General features: G+C 36.0%; 1 protein-coding gene, 1 long non-coding RNA gene and 1 pseudogene across 4 annotated transcripts; 1 reads left to right on the top strand and 2 right to left on the bottom strand.

The window, feature by feature from the left end:
* Positions 8253–17057, top strand: LOC109223986. Its single transcript, XR_002067676.1, has 3 exons — positions 8253–8632; positions 14373–16713; positions 16889–17057. It is a non-coding gene; the product is annotated as an uncharacterized LOC109223986 (long non-coding RNA).
* Positions 9975–14246, bottom strand: LOC109223966 (probable inorganic phosphate transporter 1-7). 3 transcript variants are annotated; one of them, XM_019388500.1, is made up of 3 exons: positions 13932–14072; positions 12018–13173; positions 9975–10685 (listed from the first exon to the last, which is right to left on the bottom strand). In XM_019388500.1, the coding sequence occupies exons 2-3, from the start codon at positions 13133–13135 to the stop codon at positions 10232–10234; spliced, it is 1572 nt and encodes a 523-aa protein (XP_019244045.1). In that variant the 5' UTR covers positions 13136–13173; positions 13932–14072; the 3' UTR covers positions 9975–10231. The 3 variants fall into 3 exon arrangements, with proteins under 3 accessions (XP_019244045.1, XP_019244036.1, XP_019244028.1); XM_019388491.1 differs by lacking the exons at positions 9975–10685; positions 13932–14072 and adding an exon at positions 14097–14246 and having other exon boundaries at positions 11363–13173; XM_019388483.1 differs by lacking the exon at positions 9975–10685 and having other exon boundaries at positions 11363–13173; positions 13932–14069.
* Positions 18434–18477, bottom strand: part of LOC109234636 — a 2455-nt pseudogene continuing 2411 nt past the window's right edge.

The raw sequence follows: 18477 nt of genomic DNA, 5'->3' as shown, positions 1-18477 counted from the left end.
TTCAATTCACCTATTATCAAGTCCCGCGAAATTTATTTTTAAAGAAACCGACCAACTTTGGTCGGTTTAATAAATTACAATTAATATTAAAAAATTGACCGAAATTGGTAGTTAATTCGGCCGGTCATTTTAAAAAGCCGACTGAATTCGTTCGGTAATTTTATTTTTTAACAAAATCAACCGACATTGGTTGGTTATTTGCGTATGAAAATACAATTAAAGAGTATAGATGAAATAATAGACAGTCTTAAAACAAAATGCACCAATAATATAGTGGTAGAATAGTATCTTGCCACAGTACAGATTCCCGTTTGATTCCTAGATGGTACATTTTTTAATTACATAATTAAAATACCGACCGACTTTGGTCGGTTTTTCGGCAATTTTTTTTTTGAATTTAATTGACCGACCAAAGTTGGTCGGTAATTTCAAAACAACTTTGGTCGGTATGCCCTTCTGACCTTCAAAATACCGGCCACACATTAATGGTCGCATTTTGGACGGTTATTAGCCATTACCGACCTACTTTGGTCGGGGTTTTGGACGGTTTTTCGAATTTCTAGTAGTGCGATACGAATTAGTTAAAAATATATTTATCATTTTGTTAATACCTTTACTTTAGATTCTATATTTATAGGAGTCTTTTAGCCTTATTAGAGATTCTTATGCCATTAGAGAACATAAAGAACTTCTAGTGTTTTTTCTTTTTATTTGTATTTTATAAAATATTGCTTGAAATCTATATATTATTAAAAGCCAAAGAAAAAGCATCACGTTAAGTCAAGTGGCAGCATAGAAAAAAGCCACATGGCATAATTAGTTAATAATTAATTATTTGGTTAGAAATTATCTATTGGTTATTATTTTTGAATTTAAATATCTATAAAATTCGAAGGCAGCACAGAAAAAAGCCACATGACATAAATAGTTAATAATTATTTATTTAGTTAGAAATTATTTATTAGTTATTTTTGAATTTAAATATCTATATACTTCGAAATAAGAAAAAAAAAACAATTCAAATTGGAGAGTTGTTTCAAGTTGGACTTTTTAAATTATTTTAAACTAAAAAAATTCAATTTAAATTGGGAGTAGATTCTTCCTAAAATGATAGTCTATATACATAAAAAAAATATACGATAAAATATTAAACAAAGTAATATGCTAATAAAAATTTCAATTAACAATGTAATAATATTAAATATTGGATAATATAATAAAGAAAAATATAACACAAAAAAGTTATTCGATAACTATATAAGTCCCTTTAATTTAATAGAGATTTTATTATTGGGAATATCGTATTGAGAAATAAGATGACAATTGAAACTTATTAAAGCAATACGATCTACATTGTTCAAACAAGCCTGGTCACAATTAAATTTAACTAATATTGATCGCGCATCGCGCGGGTACGACTACTAGTGAAATTAAATAGAGAAATGATTAAGGAAGATTCATATTGTTGATCTCTATGTTTAGAATTGAAGCAAAGTTATTCTTTTTATTGGTATAACTATTTGGTAATTGAAATTCACCGGCCTAGCACCCGTTTAAGAGAAAAGCACTCTCTACTAGGGGTTTGTTCATTTTCAGAACTCGAACTCAAAATTTTTGGTTAAGGATAAAGAGATCTCGTTCATCCCAGTTTTCACGGCACCCTTTGGTGGTAATTTTGAAATGTTTCCCAAACGTAAGCCACCATATTATATTGTTTGAAAGTTTGGAGTTTAAGAAACTAATTATTAATTGCATATTGATACTTTAATAGAGGCAAGAATCTGGTGATATGATGAATTATCAATTTCCAGTTGCGTGTTTTATCTCAATTTGATTTTTGATACAATTTCCACCTTAAGGATTTGTACCACTTTAAGAGATTCATGTGAACCAAATTAAAGATAATCATAATTGCTACTACTTCACCTTATATTTTCTTGCATTTTGTAGGAATAGCCTTTAAATTTTTCTAATGTATATCTTGTGTGGTAATTTTTATATTATTTCCTGGGTTCATTAACCTTACAAAAGGTCATTTGTCATGAGAAGAATGGATATTTTAGTGTCCAAATACATGTTCCTTTTGAAAATCAACAAAAAAGTCATAAGAAATTTAGATACCTTTTGATGTTTGAAAATCTTAGTGAAATAATCAATACTGCACCTCGATGCTGACCTCTCCTTTAAGGGCGAGTCTCCACTTGGCTACATTCAGCGTTAATTTTGTTTACCTTAAAATGAGTAATAATTAAATTTGTATACAATTTAAGAGATAGATGATTTAATTTAACAAGAATTATCTAAGAATATCAAATAATTAAATTAAAGGGAAACAAAACAATCAAACCAAACGTGATGGAACAATTAAGCCTGGCTTTAAGTTTGAACGCTGAGGCCGGTACCGATAGAGCCCTCGAGGTGAGCTCGGTTGCAACTAAAGAAATGAATTGCTGAAGAACACTTTTGAACAATAACTATAAGACCAAAATAAACTTTATTGCTTTGATATGCGTGCCAAAAATGGTCTTCAAAATGAAAAGGTTCTCTCCTTTATATAGTGGGGGAGTTTCAATCCTAGTACAAGTCCAAATAAGGTAAAAATCCTTCTCTTCTAGTAAAACATGATCCACAGTTGATATTTGGCGAGATTCCGGCCGTAATATCCGGTTGATGGCAGATATTTTGGCTCCTCGTTCGTCCTCTCTAACTGTCTTCCCTTTAGCCTCGATTATTCGTTTTGCTTAAGCTCGAATCTTCCCATGTTTGGCCATGTCCGATTTTTGGTACGTCATTCGTTCCCCCCCCCCGGCTCTAATCTGTGGGAGCCCTCGATTTTACCTGAGCCTGCGTTGAACCACGTTGTCTCTCGTTTCTTTATCGGAAAACCGAGGGTAAATTTATCCCCGATTTTACCCATACACAAATTTCTCCATTCCAATTTAGTTCCAGTCTTTGTTGCCCCTCGGTAGAGTGAGTCTACTTAGCGAACTGACAGGACACGAAGATTTATTGATTAATATGAATCTCAAGGGTGGATGATTGATCGTCGCCTCCTTGTCTTGGAGGCTCTCTGGCCGAAGAGGGGCTTGCTATTGGAAAATATCTCGCAATGTATTTAACCAGAAAATAAATTATGCTCCTACGAAAGTATTTACTCGTTATGGAATCTCAAGTGTCAAAGTGTGGATTTCATAATAGTAAAAAAAATACAAATATCAAAGTGTGGATTCCATATAGTTAAAAAAAAAAAAAGTGAGAGACATGCCATATCCAAAACGTACAAAATATAGTGATAATATTTTACTATAAATGGGATATAGGAATGAATTTTCTTTTCTTTTTTTTTTAAAATAGATCATGAGATTTTTGTGACAATAAAGCATGTCAGTAAGATCATAAAATAAAAAAACCTTCTTTATAGTAACTTAAGCCTTGTGCACAGTTAACGTAAGACATCAACAATGAAAAGGAGGGAGTACTTGGTTCGAGTTGTCTCTTAATATAGTGCGTATTTTCTTTGAATAATTATGTTTCTCAACTCATAAGTCATAAGAATAACAAAAAAAAATAATAATAGATTCACAATCTACTTTAATTTCAAATTGGATTAAACAAATGGAGGAAATCCCAAACCTCCAATTGATTAGTGGAAGTGGCTATCACGACCAATAAAACGATATAAAATATTCCAAGTATACCCAGATGGGCAGCAGAATTAGGCAGTTTTTAGAACCCAAAAAAGGAAATAAATCAAATTCCTATGCGATATTCATGTTAAGTTTAAACTAGGGGTGACAATGGGCGGGTTGGACTGAATTTGGGCGGGTCAAGATGGATTAGGTCAATAAATAGGTCATTGCCCAACCCAACCAAAGTGTACTTGGGCTAAGATGGGTGGGCTAAACAATGGGTCATAGCCCAACCCCCCAACTTGACCCATGTTTTACAATCATGCTCATCTTGCATAAACAAAAGGAATTTTTACCTCCTATAGCAAAGGTTGATACCTTATTTATTTTAAATAAATACCCTTTTAAAAATTATATTCTATAGCTACCTTTTGATTTTTATAGCCAAATATCTATTTATGGTCACTTCCTACCCTTAAGCCATAAAATACGCTTTGTATTATTTTTCTCTCTCATTCTTTCAGATTTTTCTCCACCCTCTCTCTCTCTCTCAACGCCTGTCTTTCTCCATGAATACAACCATGATTCTCCACTGATTCATCTCCATTGTCGAACGAAATTTTCATTGTCAGTGGCCTGGGGCTCTAAATCAATGTCGAAATCAAGCCCTAGAGAGAAAGGTGGAGGTTCGAAATCTGCTATTGAAAAGTAAATTGGGGCTGACAATGAAAATTTAGCAGATTGTGCAATGGGCTTTGGTAAAGGGACCACCGTCGGCAAAGCCGACCAATTCTACGTCGTCACCGACTCTTCCGACGACAGCAGCAACCCTAAGCCGGGAATCCTCCGTCACGCTGTCATTCAAAAGGAGCCATTGTGGATTTGTTTTTCAAAAAGCATGACCATTAGATTACATCAGGAGTAATCTTTGAAAGGAATTTTTTGGTTACATTGGGGCTGACAATGGAGGTTCGAAATCTGCTATCGACGAGACAATATTAGGGTTATTCTTGAACAAGATGACGGAGTTTGGGGCTGAGCAACTTGAAGAGTCTGTTACCTTTTTTTCATTGTATTTCAATGTATCTCGTTGTATTCTATGTATTTCATTATATTCATTGTCTTTTTTTTCATTGTATTTTAATGTATCCCGCTGTATTTTATGTATTTTATTGTATTCACTGTCTCGCTATATGCCGTGAATGTATTCATATGTTTTTTTTAATTAATATAATTTATGTATTCATAAGTATTATATAATTTCTCTGAAGATTGCTATGTTTTTGGGGTATTTTTCGGTTGAGAATCTGTTTTATAACTTGAAATACAAAATTTGTGTGTTATAATTGAGTTTGTTGAGTTATATTAGGAGTCTATTATGTTAATTGATTCACTTTTCGTATAAAAACAGTGTAATCCCCTATTTCACGCCGTGAATACAGTCAAATACAATAATCTGTCCAGCTGTAATCCCATGTTTCACTCCATGAATACAGTCGAATACACTCGAATACGACAACTGATTAGCTGGACTTCCCTGATTCACGCCTATTTTTGCTACTGTATTCATGAATACAATAGCTTAAATACATCAAATACATCTTATAACCACATAAAAGGTATCTATAATCCGTAATATAGCAAATGGTATCTGTAGATGGCTAATTACTATTAAAAGATAGTGCTTTATGAAAATTTCTCTAAACAAAACTTTTTACCTTTTAAACATAGGATGCACAAAAGATAAATAAATACTATTAATAAATTGAGAATCAAAATATATTTTCTTAAATAACAAATTAGTATTTAAAATGTGTAATTAATTTTTTTTTTGCGGGTTGGGGGTGGGAGTGGTTGCGGTGGGCGAGTGGTGCAGAAAAATGAAAAAACAGAAAAACGAAAATTGAAAATAAAGAAAAAAGAGGAAAAAGTTTTTTTGCGAGGGGTGGGTGGAGTGGGGTGGGTGGTGAAGAAAAACGAAAAAACAGAAACGGATATGCCATAAGAAGCAACTTCGTGCAGCTGCTGCACCCTTGCTTCTTGTTTTAGAAAGATTGCTCGTTAGCTAGGCCGTTTCCAATAAGGCTTGCGCTAGGCGCTCACCTTTTTTTGGCTATGTGGTATCGTATCTTGCTAGTAATGGATCGATTCTTGAATCTTGCTTGGTTTAGGCAGGTAAGTAAAAAAAAAATTGAGGGGGTGTGCGGGGAGAAAAACAAAAACGCAGAAAATTGAAAATACAAAAAAAAAAAAGTTAAATTGGGGCAACTAAGTAAATTTCTAGATAAATTGGGTTGAGATCCCTTTGTTTTGAGTGAGCTTCATGGGTTGTATTTGGGCTACTTCTTGGGTCAGAATGAGCTATAAAAAATAATGGGTAACTTATGCGTAAAAATTGCACGGGGCGCCCTATTTGATCGCTCCATTTAACCTATACCCATTTTTTTAAAAACTTTTAACTTGTACCCACTTTTTAAACAACTTCAGCTCCCTTTCTCCTCCCCCTTCTCCTCCTTCATTTTTTTTTTCTTCTTCTACAGAGTTGCGGACTATAAATATTACAAACAAAATCGACCTTAGAGCTAGCCTGCCTATTATATTACTCTCCGACAGGGATAAATGCAGTGCATAATATATGATACATGCCAGTGGGTTCGCACCTTTTTTTTTCTTCCAATTGTTTGTATAGCTGAGTAAAACAAAGGAACAATGCAGACATTTATACAGATTTTGCAAAAATGTCGTAATTCAAGTTGTAATGAATTCCTATTAACGCTAAACATCTCATCTGCCTCTATTTCAATAGTCTAACAAAGTAAATGCAGAACAATCATGAGATCAAAAATTCTACACGAAAGTGATTGTTGGTTTTTCAAGTCTGAATACATCGAATGGTGCACCTTAAGGGGTTACAAAGACAAGAACTTCAGCTCTAGAGCTGAAGTTTCCCAGTTACAACACAAAAACTTCAGCTCTAGAGCTGAAGATTCCAGTTACAACACAAAAACTTCAGCTCTAGTGCTGAACTTCAGGCCCGGCTACTAGAATGCTGAAGTTTTGCGTGATTGCCTTTGCTACTTCAGCCCCGTGTGCTGAAGTTATGCGAAAAAGCGGGTACGTTTGCAATTTTTTTTGCAAAGCGGGCACAAGTTAAAATGTGACACAAAAAGCGGGTATAGATGCAAATGCCCCAACTTATGCTCAGCCCAAATAGACCCATGAGCTAAATGTTTGTAGCCCAACCCATTAATCTCTGGACGGATTGGGCTCAAATTACCACCCCTAGTTTAAACATATAGTCGAATTTCATCTATTTTGTAGTTATTTTGATAAATATTGTAATTAATATACTCTCGTAGGTTAAAAATCATCAAAAATCTTTCAGAGAAAATCTGCAAATTTACTCTAAATAGCTAGCTTATCATAGCCGTACTAGCTAAGATATATCGAAAATGGCCTCTCTACCATCACATTATCCTTCTCGGACTCCACTAAAAAGATATTTACCGGGTATATGTTGTTGTTGTTGTTGCTGCTGCTGTCGTCGTAGCGGAACCCCCCTAATTATTCAATTATCCACGAGATTGTCAGAAAATAAAATAAATAAGTAGAAGGAAAATAACAAAAACTAGTAATGCGTCATCTAGCTTTTCATTTTCATCCTTCCGCTTTTATGGAAAGAGAGAAAAATCACACAAGTTTTAAAAATATAAAATTGAGCGCCGCCAGATAATCACAACAGAGGACAATAAATAAATAAATAAATGAAATAAATAATGTATTCCCAATAGTCATGAACTCATGATGATGATGAAGAAGTTAGGCAGGCTAACATGTAACACATTCATAGTACATAGCCCCTTCTCTATTTTTTCACGTTTCTATAGGAAATTGTTTAGAGTAAATGAATTCACATAATTTACGAAGATTTTATATGTTTTATTTATACTAGGAAAATTTATGTACATAATTAAGCAAACAAATAAGTCTACTCAAAGAGGTAATAGAATTAGATTACTCTAGAATCCTAAGTCTAATCAAAGAGATAATAGATTTTTATTTGTATTAAAAATCTATGAAATATGTATAACTATTTAATTGTGAACCCAATAACTAAAGGATCTATGAGTTCGATAGTTAATTCAACAATAATAACCCAGTAAAATTTTACAAGTGGGGTTTGGGGAGGATAATGAGTACGCAAACCTTACCCCTACCTCGAGGAAGTAGAGAGACAGTTTCCAAAAGACCCTCGGCTCAAGAAGACGAAAATAAATAAACACATCAGTACCATAAACTGAAAATAAGAAACAATAACATCGACATAAGAACAAAAAAATAGATAAAAAGCAATAACAATAACAAGAAAATAAGGTCCTATATTATTTGAAAACGGACGAATAGTGTGAACACAATATTAACCACTAGCAATCTAAGACAAACTCTATCAGGCTAGCCTCACATCCAGTACGAAATAGAAATTGCTCAATTACTTCCTAACCTACAATCCTAATGTTCGACCTCCACACTTTCCTATCAAGGGCCATGTCATCGGAAATCTAAAGCCACACCATGTCCTACATCTTAGCTTTGCCTCTCCTTGAGTTCGATAGTTAATTCAAAACCCATAAACTTTATATCTTAGCTTTGCCTTGAATTGGAGACACAAATTATGGTTTAAAGTTAATAGCTTATATCTATTGACTAAAATAAGACCTTAATTAACCATGGTTAGAATAACAAATTCCCTCCTATATCCAAAAATCCCATATTCCTCCCTCTTCCCGCCAAAATACATCTGCTCTCAAAAGTTTGAAAACACCGAAAATCATTTCACCAGATAAAGTCTTTCAGAGTTTTAACATGGAAATCAAGTTTCTGAAGATCATTGTTAGATTAAAAATCAATAGAATTGAATACAAGAAGTGGAAAAAAACAGAGAACAAAACAGCAAGTCGTGGAGCTCCATTTTCGCTCGAAAAATACTAACAAATTCTCACCAGGTTCTTCTTTATCCGTTTCGATTCTTTAGAAATAAGATGCTTTTTGTTTGTGCATTTTCTTGTTGTGGAAATTTTCACGTAGAAAATTGCATACAATGTGTTTGTGGAATTTCCTAACTGAATTATTCTGTTCTTTGCATTACATAGATTTTAACAGGAAAACTAGTAACTTAAAAAGTTTCTCATCTTAACTTACAAAATTAAAAATAGTTTTGAATATATTATGAGTCGAGGTTAATAGATCGTCAAACTAATATATTGTTATGCAATCTTCTCTTCCTGAATACAATGTGCTTGTGAAATTTACTAACTGAACTTTTTGGTGTGGAAAGAATTCACTTTGATTTTTGAATTTCCTAACTGAACTTTTTGGTGTGGACTTTCCTAGCTGAGCTATTCTGTTCTTTACAAAATTTAAATCAGATTTGAATATCTTATTGAGTCAAGGTTAATAGATCGTCAAACTAATAGTATATTGTTTTGCAATCGTAATTCCTTTATAAGTCGAGTGTAAGCAAAAGCATCTAGAAAGTAAGTACTGAATCGTGACACGCGTCATACGTTATCCTTTTTAATGGTAGATTTATGGAGATACTGTCTCAAAATGAACATATGGATGTTTCTCGTTCATTTGAGCCGATAAAACTTGCGATGAAATTTGATTCGGATGAATATGCATATGAATATTACAATGAATATGCTGCTACAATTGGGTTTAATGTTAGAAAGGAATATGCTAACAAAAGAAAAGTTCATGGATATGTGACTTCAAGAAAATTTACATGTTATAAAGAAGGTTATAGTGGAATAGACAAGCCAGATGTGATGGTCAAGAAACCTAGAAAGGAAACTAGGACGGGCTGTTTAGCTCACATGGTCGTAAGTCGTCAATCAAACGGGAAGTTTTCCGTCATTTCATTTGAAGAGAAGCACAAGAATCCTCTCGTTCCTTCATCTCTAATTCACATGTTACCATCGCAAAGAAATATTAAGCTTTCTCAAGCATTGATTTATTGGATGAATTGGGAATATGTCCTAAATCTTCTTTTGACTATGCTGCTCGTCAAGCTGGGGAAAAAGCTTCTTTAGGTTATACAAAAAGGGATCACAAAAACTATCTTCGTGATAAAAACTCCTGTGGACGCCCTAAAGTTTAAGTTACTGTGATAGGTAGCTTCTGTTGAATTTTCTATTTCTACCTCAAAAAATGGTAATATATCCTACAAATCGACAAAATTTAGGAACATAAGGAAAAAAAAGTGAAAGAAAGATGAGGTATTCCAAATAAAATTTTACAGCACGCAATAGTACAAGGTCAAATCTAAAAAGAAAGGTCAAGTCATTATCACTCAGTTAAAAACAAATCTGTAATATAAATAAAAAGCAAAATCTTTTTCACCTCACAATGAAGTGAAATAATTATAATTACACACTTGGTCGAAAAATAAATAATTTGAAACTTACAGCAAACAAGCTTAGACAATACAAAGAAAAAGGAAATTAAAGCAACAAATACATAGAAAATAAAGGAGGGGAAAAAACTGCATTAGCATCACAAAGTCAACCTCCAAAATCCATTTGAGGCTATTCATTCCCTGTTCATTCTTCAGTTATAGTTTCCTGTGATGCTTCCTCCAGGGATTTTCCTTTGGACTCTGGCACACAGAAGGTACAAATCATTCCCAGAGCATTGATGGCCCCTAGGGCAATGAGCGAGTTCTTTATGCCGATACCCGTTGGGTATCCTGCATCGGTTTTCGTTGGATCTTTGCTTTGTGCAGCGTATAGGAACCCGTACGCTCCTACAATAGCTCCAGCTTTACCTGCAGCTGCAGAAATACCATGACATGTTGATCGAAGTCTGGCCGGGAAAATCTCAGCCGGGACCACGAATGTGGTTGCGTTTGGCCCAAAGTTCGCGAAGAAGAATGTGAGGGCGTACATTGCAACGAACCCAATATGGTTGTCCTTCTTTGTCCAATGATCGTAGGGAATGGCAATGGCGAACATGAATACAGTCATGAAGAAGAACCCCATCAGTTGGATCGCGAACCTTCCAACGATATCGATGAACGCCACAGTGAACCAGTACCCTGGCACTGTACTAAGTAGTGCAATCAAGGTTTGTGCTCTTGCAATCTTGTAAACTTCTTGAACGGCATTCATGGTTTTGGCCGCTGGGATCCATCCAATTGCACTGAACANAAATGTAAAAGTTAGACCCATTGGTTATCCATTTTCTAAATGGATAATATGGTTCTTATCCATTTTGACCCGTTTTTAAAAAGTTCATTATCCAACCCATTTTTTAGTGGATAATATGAGTGGTTAAATGTTTTCTTTTAATCATTTTGCCACCCCTAGCAAGAATTGAAGAAGCAGCGGCCGGTTTGAGGGGGGGGGGGGGGGGTGGGGGGAAGAGGGGTTGGTGGGAATTTGAAGGAGGATGTTCGTGTTGGGAAAAGAGAAAAAGGAAGAACATAAATTTTAGGAGTTTCATGCGCTCAAATTTGAGTGAGAAACACTCATTTTACCATGTCAGCTCGGGGTATACACGAGACACACCTATGTTAACATTGAGTGTGTTTGATCATTGCGTAAGTTTAAGTGTCAAACTAACAGTTGGGACCAAGGTTGAGTGTCTGTCTATTTTGTCTTTCGAAAATATATACTTCAAATATATTCAAAATTAAAGAAAATGTAAGAAAAATTGTAAAAACATCAATACCATATTTTCATGAGTCTTAACTTGTTAGCGTTCAGTTTGAAAGTATGACACACACGTTGTTGAAAGAATCTTAAAAAATTCAGCAAACAAGAATTACAATACAAAGAAAAAGACAGCAACAGATACATAGAAATACATAGAAAAGAAATGGAAAAAAAGAACACAAAAAGACTGCATCAATCACACAATAGAATCACAACTCAACTTTCTCCAGGTATAGTTTCCTGTGATGCTTCCTCCAGGGATTTTCCTTTGGACTCTGGCACACAGAAGGTACAAATCATTCCCAGAGCATTGATGGCCCCTAGGGCAATGAGCGAGTTCTTTATGCCGATACCCGTTGGGTATCCTGCATCGGTTTTCGTTGGATCTTTGCTTTGTGCAGCGTATAGGAACCCGTACGCTCCTACAATAGCTCCAGCTTTACCTGCAGCTGCAGAAATACCATGACATGTTGATCGAAGTCTGGCCGGGAAAATCTCAGCCGGGACCACGAATGTGGTTGCGTTTGGCCCAAAGTTCGCGAAGAAGAATGTGAGGGCGTACATTGCAACGAACCCAATATGGTTGTCCTTCTTTGTCCAATGATCGTAGGGAATGGCAATGGCGAACATGAATACAGTCATGAAGAAGAACCCCATCAGTTGGATCGCGAACCTTCCAACGATATCGATGAACGCCACAGTGAACCAGTACCCTGGCACTGTACTAAGTAGTGCAATCAAGGTTTGTGCTCTTGCAATCTTGTAAACTTCTTGAACGGCATTCATGGTTTTGGCCGCTGGGATCCATCCAATTGCACTGAACACATCTTTCTGGAAAAGATTTTGGCTATAGAAAGCGATGTCCAACAAAAACCATGTGGAACATGTGCCGAATAGGTGCAGCCCGTGGCGACGAACGAATTCCCAAGAAAATAGACCAAAGTTATTGGTTTCGTCCCTAGACATCTGTTCGATTTTTGCATCCTCGGGATCAATTTCAACTTGTAGTACCCTCCCCATGTCCTGTGCGGCTCTTTTTGCGTCTTTCGCCACGAGAGCTGTGTATCGGGCTGTTTCGGGCATCTTCATGCGCCAGTAGTAAGTGAGGAAAGCTGGTAAAGCTCCGAACATGAGAATTATACGCCAAATGTAGTCGGCTTGTGGCACGGTGGAAAGAGCTGCATTTTCTTGGAAACTTGGGACATTATAAGCATGATCAAATCCAGCTGACACAATAAGTGCAATTATCCCACTGAACAAAATTCCAAAACCTTGCATAGCGAAGACAGCAGCAATGAAGGCGCCACGGGTTTTCTTGTTTGCATATTCGGACATAATCGTGGCGGATAAAGGGTAATCGCCACCGATGCCAAATCCAAGCCAAAACCTGAAGAAACAGAGAGTGGCCATAACACCCTTAGGAGTACTCCCAAAGGAGAGCCCTGATGCAACGGAGCACAAAACCATGATAATCAAAGTCATACCATAGACCGTTTTTCGGCCCATCTTGTCACCGAGCCAGCCGAAGAAAAGCTGGCCAGCTAGGGTGCCGACCAGGGCGACACCCGTGACCGACGCTGAGACGGTCGGAGGGAGTGTTCCGGGCTTCAATAAATCTGGCTTGGTGTAGTATAAACGCCCAAGTAATTTGGTTACAAGTGAAATGCTGAAGAGATCATAGGCATCAGTGAAAAATCCCATTCCAGCAATAACAATTGTGGTGAAATGGTAGAGTTGAGTCTTGGCCACATCAAGTGCATTAAGCACTTGTAGATTGTTTTCTCCAGTCATGGCTAAAGTTGCTTCTTGTTCTAACAGTTCAAGATTATCTGCATTTTAAGACACAACTTTAATTGAATAAATTGAATTAACCATAAAAAAAAGAATTTCTTTGTATAATCTTGACTCTTTTAGACTTAAAACATCACACTTACTGCAACTTTGTTTTGAGTCAATGTATTTTAGGTAGATAAATAATACTTGGATTCAAAGTTGATTTTAGCTACTATGTATCTTTTCGAAGTTATCAATGAAAATAGCAACACTTAAATAACAGAAACAAGAGAAACCAAATGCATGGTAAAATTACTACAGGCTAGCATAGTCCATTTTTACAGCTTAAAGGGCAGCCCGATGCACTAAGCTTCTGCTATGTGTGGGGTCCGGGGAAAGGCCGGACCACTAGGATCTATTATACGTAGCCTAACCCTACATTTCTGCAAGAGGCTGTTTCCACGACTCAATTTTTACAGCGTAAGCTGTAGTAATGAGGATGCAGAGTATTGAAATGCAGGGGAAATCTAGAGGCTTGATTACGAATTCGCATGAACCCAGTAGGGCGATTGTCTATTGCATGTGATATTTAGGGAAAAAACAACAACATACTCAGTATTATCCCACACCGTGGGGTCTGGGGAAGGTAGTGTGTAAGCAGACCTTACCCCTACCTTGTGAGGATAGAGAGGTTGTTTCCAATAGACCCTCGGCTCAGGATATTTAGGGAAAAAAAGTAAAGCAAAAAAACAGGAAAATCCTAATGCCAAATCAAAAATGCAAAACTACTTAAGTTTCTTTGATTGGAAATTACCTTCTTCAGAAGATTGTACACCTTCTGAATTTAGGAGAGAACTGATAGAATAGAGATATGAATTGATGATTAAGCTTTGGTAAATACCAACTATTTATAAGAGTAATCTCACTAATACTTTTTCAGATTAAACAGAATCATCTCCAGAATATAATGAGCATATACCTTTGTATCATGTCAACAAGCTTACTACTTTAAGTTATGGATTGATAGTCATAACTAAATTTGCATTTTTCTCATTTAAGTATATGGTTTTTGAAGCTGTCTGTGATAAGCTGGCAAGTTGTTAATTATCATCTGAAATTAATGCACACCATTATCTTTATGTTAGGCATAGTCTTCTGATATTGTATATATGAAGTCAACCAAATCTCAGCCGACTTATTTTCTTTTTCCGTACCTTTTTTCATTTCTATATTCTGTTTTTGTACATATTGTTAGAAAATTTCTGATAGAGGCGGAAAAGAGACAAGAATATAGAAAATAGAAGGAAGATGAAGAAGAAGGCTTGAGCGTGATATGATTACTGTCTCAAAAGAGTGATCGTCTGTCCATTGGGTCAGAAGCGGAGCTAAAATTTGAAATTTATGGGTTCTGAATTCGTCGCCGAACCCATAACTTGTCTTAGCTATTGGGTTCACAGTTAAATATTTATACATATTTTATACATTTTTCTAATACAAATACTGGGTTTAAGCAAAAGCTATTGGGTTCGTCAAACCCATAGTTACTGCTCTCCCTCCGCCCCTGTTAATGGGGTTAGCAGACAATGCTCACAATGCTCTTCTGGGAATACAACAAGCTAAGCCTGTTACCAATTATTTCTCTCGCATACCTCAAAATAATTCTTGAAATCATATTTTACTCAAGGTACTTGAAAATTAATTCTTTTAGTAAATCTATTTTAACTCATGTTACCTGAGAATATACTATCATTTCACTCCAATATTACGAACTCTATGACACCTCTTCCTTTGGCTAAAGTTTACTTTATTCAAGGTCTCATGTTGGTTTCGAGATGGATAATTCGTCTCGTTATTATAATTTTGGACAACCTCACTTCAAAAGTTAGCTTCTGTATTCAGTTAGGTCTAAGGTCCATTTCTTAATATGGTCCACGCTCTAGAGGTCCAGTCCTAAGCGTCAGGATGCCGGTGTTAAAAGTCCCACGGATCGATTGTGTGACACATAATTGTTCTTCTTATATATATGGTGTTAGACAATCTTCACTTCACAACTTTTGGGGTTGAGTTAGACCAACGTAATTCCATATGTGCTATTGCAATTTTTTTTGTACACAAAATGATCCTATAGGCTACAACAACGATCTGCACATTTTCTGCAAAACTCTGGCATATAGATTACAAATAATTCACAAGATTTGTGCCTTGATATTCGTATATACTTCGATATTTATTCTACAATGGACAATGGCCTTGAGTTTACTAGCAACAAGGCATCGTTTACTTCTTTGATTAAGATTACCAGGATAGACGACTTATATTATTTTATCTTATTTCCAACTGTTCAATCACTTTCTTTGCAAGTATTTTATAATTTATAACCAAAGTCAGATACTTGAAGCAATTGGGGTAATTGACAATTTGTTGATATTTGCATTGGCTTGCGTAGCTAGCCTTTGCATGTCGAGAGAGTGACATCACAGGCGGACCCACACTATAGGGATAGGGGTATACATGTTAATCGGGCCGGGCTGACCCGTTTTCAGCCCGCTTCAACCCGGGGCAGCCCGGTTCAGCCCGCTACTGTAGCATATAGGGCGGGCTGGGACGGGTTGGACGGGGAGCGAGTTTTAGACGAACACATTTTGGATACCGGTGCACCGAAACCTGCTAAGCCCGCTAACCCGTTAACGGGTTGTTAACGGGCTGCAGCCCGGTTCAGCCCGTTAATGGGTTAAATTTTTATTTTTTTTTAATTTGTGTACCATTGCTAACAAAATTTAATTAAAAAAAAAAAATTTAGCACAGCCCGCCCGAGCCCGTTTAAGCCCGAACCTGTACGGGCCCACAAAAACCCGCAAAAACACAACCCACTAACAGCCCGCTATCCCCAACCCGCTAATCGAACGGGCTGGGGTTTTTCCCGTTCAGCCCGTCCCAGCCCGCCCGATAAACACCTATAGATAGGGGTCACCAGCCCCCGGAAATTTCGGTAAAAACCCTATGTATACTTGCAAATATCTTTAAGAAATAGTCAAATATTAGTATAGCCTCCCGTATCCATCTTTATGAGCAGTAATAAATTTATATTGAATGTTATGGTGTCCCCGCGACTGCTGAATCCTGGTCCGATCTGAGTGACATTGAGAATATCTCACAATTTTGGGCATCTACTCCATCTGATTCAAATAAGTATCGTTTAAGATTTTGACATACCCTTTAAGAAAACTACCAAACAATTTGAAACAAACTGTTTCAAATTAAAGATACGTACCAAACCATGTAACTTTAAACCCTAGTTCAGTTAACTCAAGTGAATTAATTAAACTCAAAGAAAGGGAATCCCTATGCGTTTTACTCTGTTTCAGCTCCGTTTTGTCAAACCAAAAAAGAACAATTTCTCACAAAAGCTTCACTTTGCTTCTAACTTCTACTATGTGTTAGCTTCTTTCTTGATAAGATTTGATTAATTTTATTTTTCCTATGCTTTTCGATATTTTCTCCTTTCTCTACATGTATACATAGAGGTAGCACGCAGGGGCTGATTCAGGGGGAAGGAAGGGTGTTCACCCGAACCCCGTTCGCCGAAAAATTATACGGTATATATAAGGCAAAATTTGTCTTTTACTTTTATATATTATGTTTTGAATCCCCTTGATACAGCCCAAAAGCATAGCTTAGTGGTCAACGGGATTCAAAACTTTTGTAAGGTCATTGGTTCTATTCCCACTAGCTATAACCTTTTTAACTTTTTTTTTTGAACCCCCTTCGCAGTAATCCTGCCTTCGCCACTGGTGGCATGTATGATGATCCATAGTTTTCTTTTTCTTCTTGAAGCACGACGAATCGTTACAGCAACTCTTTCTCTTTCTGCTTCTCTTGAGTTAACGGGGACGGATCTAGAGGGTCGGCTAAGAGTTCACGTGATTTCAGTAATCTTTGCCAAACCTTGTATATATAGTTAGAATTTCATTAAATACTTGATTCAACTATTATTATGAATATTTGATTATGAATTTAATTATTATTATTATAGTGTTAACTTGAGATCTGTGTGAAATCCATAAACTTTAAATCACAAATTCGTCTTGAGTATTTGGGAAGGGGGGGGGGGGGGTTCTTTTTTTGGTTTTGCAATACTATAACCAAAGGGTGACTGATAATCTATATAGAAAAGAAAAGAAGTTCTGGGAGGTTAGTAATGGTGGGAAAATATGAATTTGACACAATGGAGAAAGAGGAAAACACGTGTCTTTAATCTCTAGAAAAAAGAAAAAAAAAAGAATACTAAATTTGTTGTTCCTTATTATTTTAGATACTAATGCAAATATAATTTTAAACAAATCAGCTAGTGCTTTCCACTTATGCTCGTACGGCTTTTTGAAAAGAACATTTTCTCTTCTTTATTTCCCTTCCTTTTTTATTCACTAACCAAATAAAGGGAGATAGATATCCAAAAAATTTTATATGTGCAAATTGTTTTATATACTCTATATGAAAAGGTGAACCAATTTTGTAAGTTATCTTCTCATTCAAAAAATAAAATAGAGACAAACAAAAGTCAGCTATCTATAACATACATCAGTATCACTTGAAGTATATGACGTGAGTGCAAGAAACGTTGGTTCTATTAGAATATCTTTCGTTAAGTTTTTAATTACACTAGCATCCATTATTGACATTTTGAAATGGCAAAATATAAAGACAAGTCAGGGCCGGAGAAGGGCAGAGTTGCTCTTTGGAGAGTACAGTATGATGGAAGTTGTAAGATGTATTCGGGAAAGTTATTATATATCGTTGACACTTAAACTTAGCCTCAATCGTTAGTTTGACATTTAAACTTACCCAATGATCAAGTAGACACTTCAACTTGACGCAAGTTATATCTCGTGGAGAGGATAAGGAAATGAAGAAATGAATGCTACGGAAGGAAATAAGGACTTTGCAAGAATTAGGAGTGGCAAATGGGTGGGTCGGGTCGGATATGGTTCGGGTCGGAAACGGGTAATGAAAACCGGGTAAATTATCCGACCCGACCTATATTTAATACGGATAAAAAAACGGGTTGACCGGCGGATATATAATATGGGTAACCATATTATCCATGACGTCTTGCATATGATCACTTTTGGGAGAATTCTTAGTTTCCCTAACTTGAGAAACCCTTAATTTGAGGTTTTACAAATGTAAAAGTTAGACCCATTGGTTATCCATTTTCTAAATGGATAATATGGTTCTTATCCATTTTGACCCGTTTTTAAAAAGTTCATTATCCAACCCATTTTTTAGTGGATAATATGAGTGGTTAAATGTTTTCTTTTAATCATTTTGCCACCCCTAGCAAGAATTGAAGAAGCAGCGGC

Source organism: Nicotiana attenuata, chromosome 1 (assembly GCF_001879085.1).
Source record: "Nicotiana attenuata strain UT chromosome 1, NIATTr2, whole genome shotgun sequence".
Classification (NCBI taxonomy): domain Eukaryota; kingdom Viridiplantae; phylum Streptophyta; class Magnoliopsida; order Solanales; family Solanaceae; genus Nicotiana; species Nicotiana attenuata.
The sequence above is the reverse complement of the archived record's forward strand: the minus strand, read 5'-3'. Positions and strand labels throughout refer to the sequence as shown.

Bases quoted from the DNA above. Each gene is read 5' to 3' on its own strand.
- LOC109223966 (XM_019388491.1), bottom strand. From the start codon at position 13,135: ATGACTGGAGAAAACAATCTACAAGTGCTTAATGCACTTGATGTGGCC.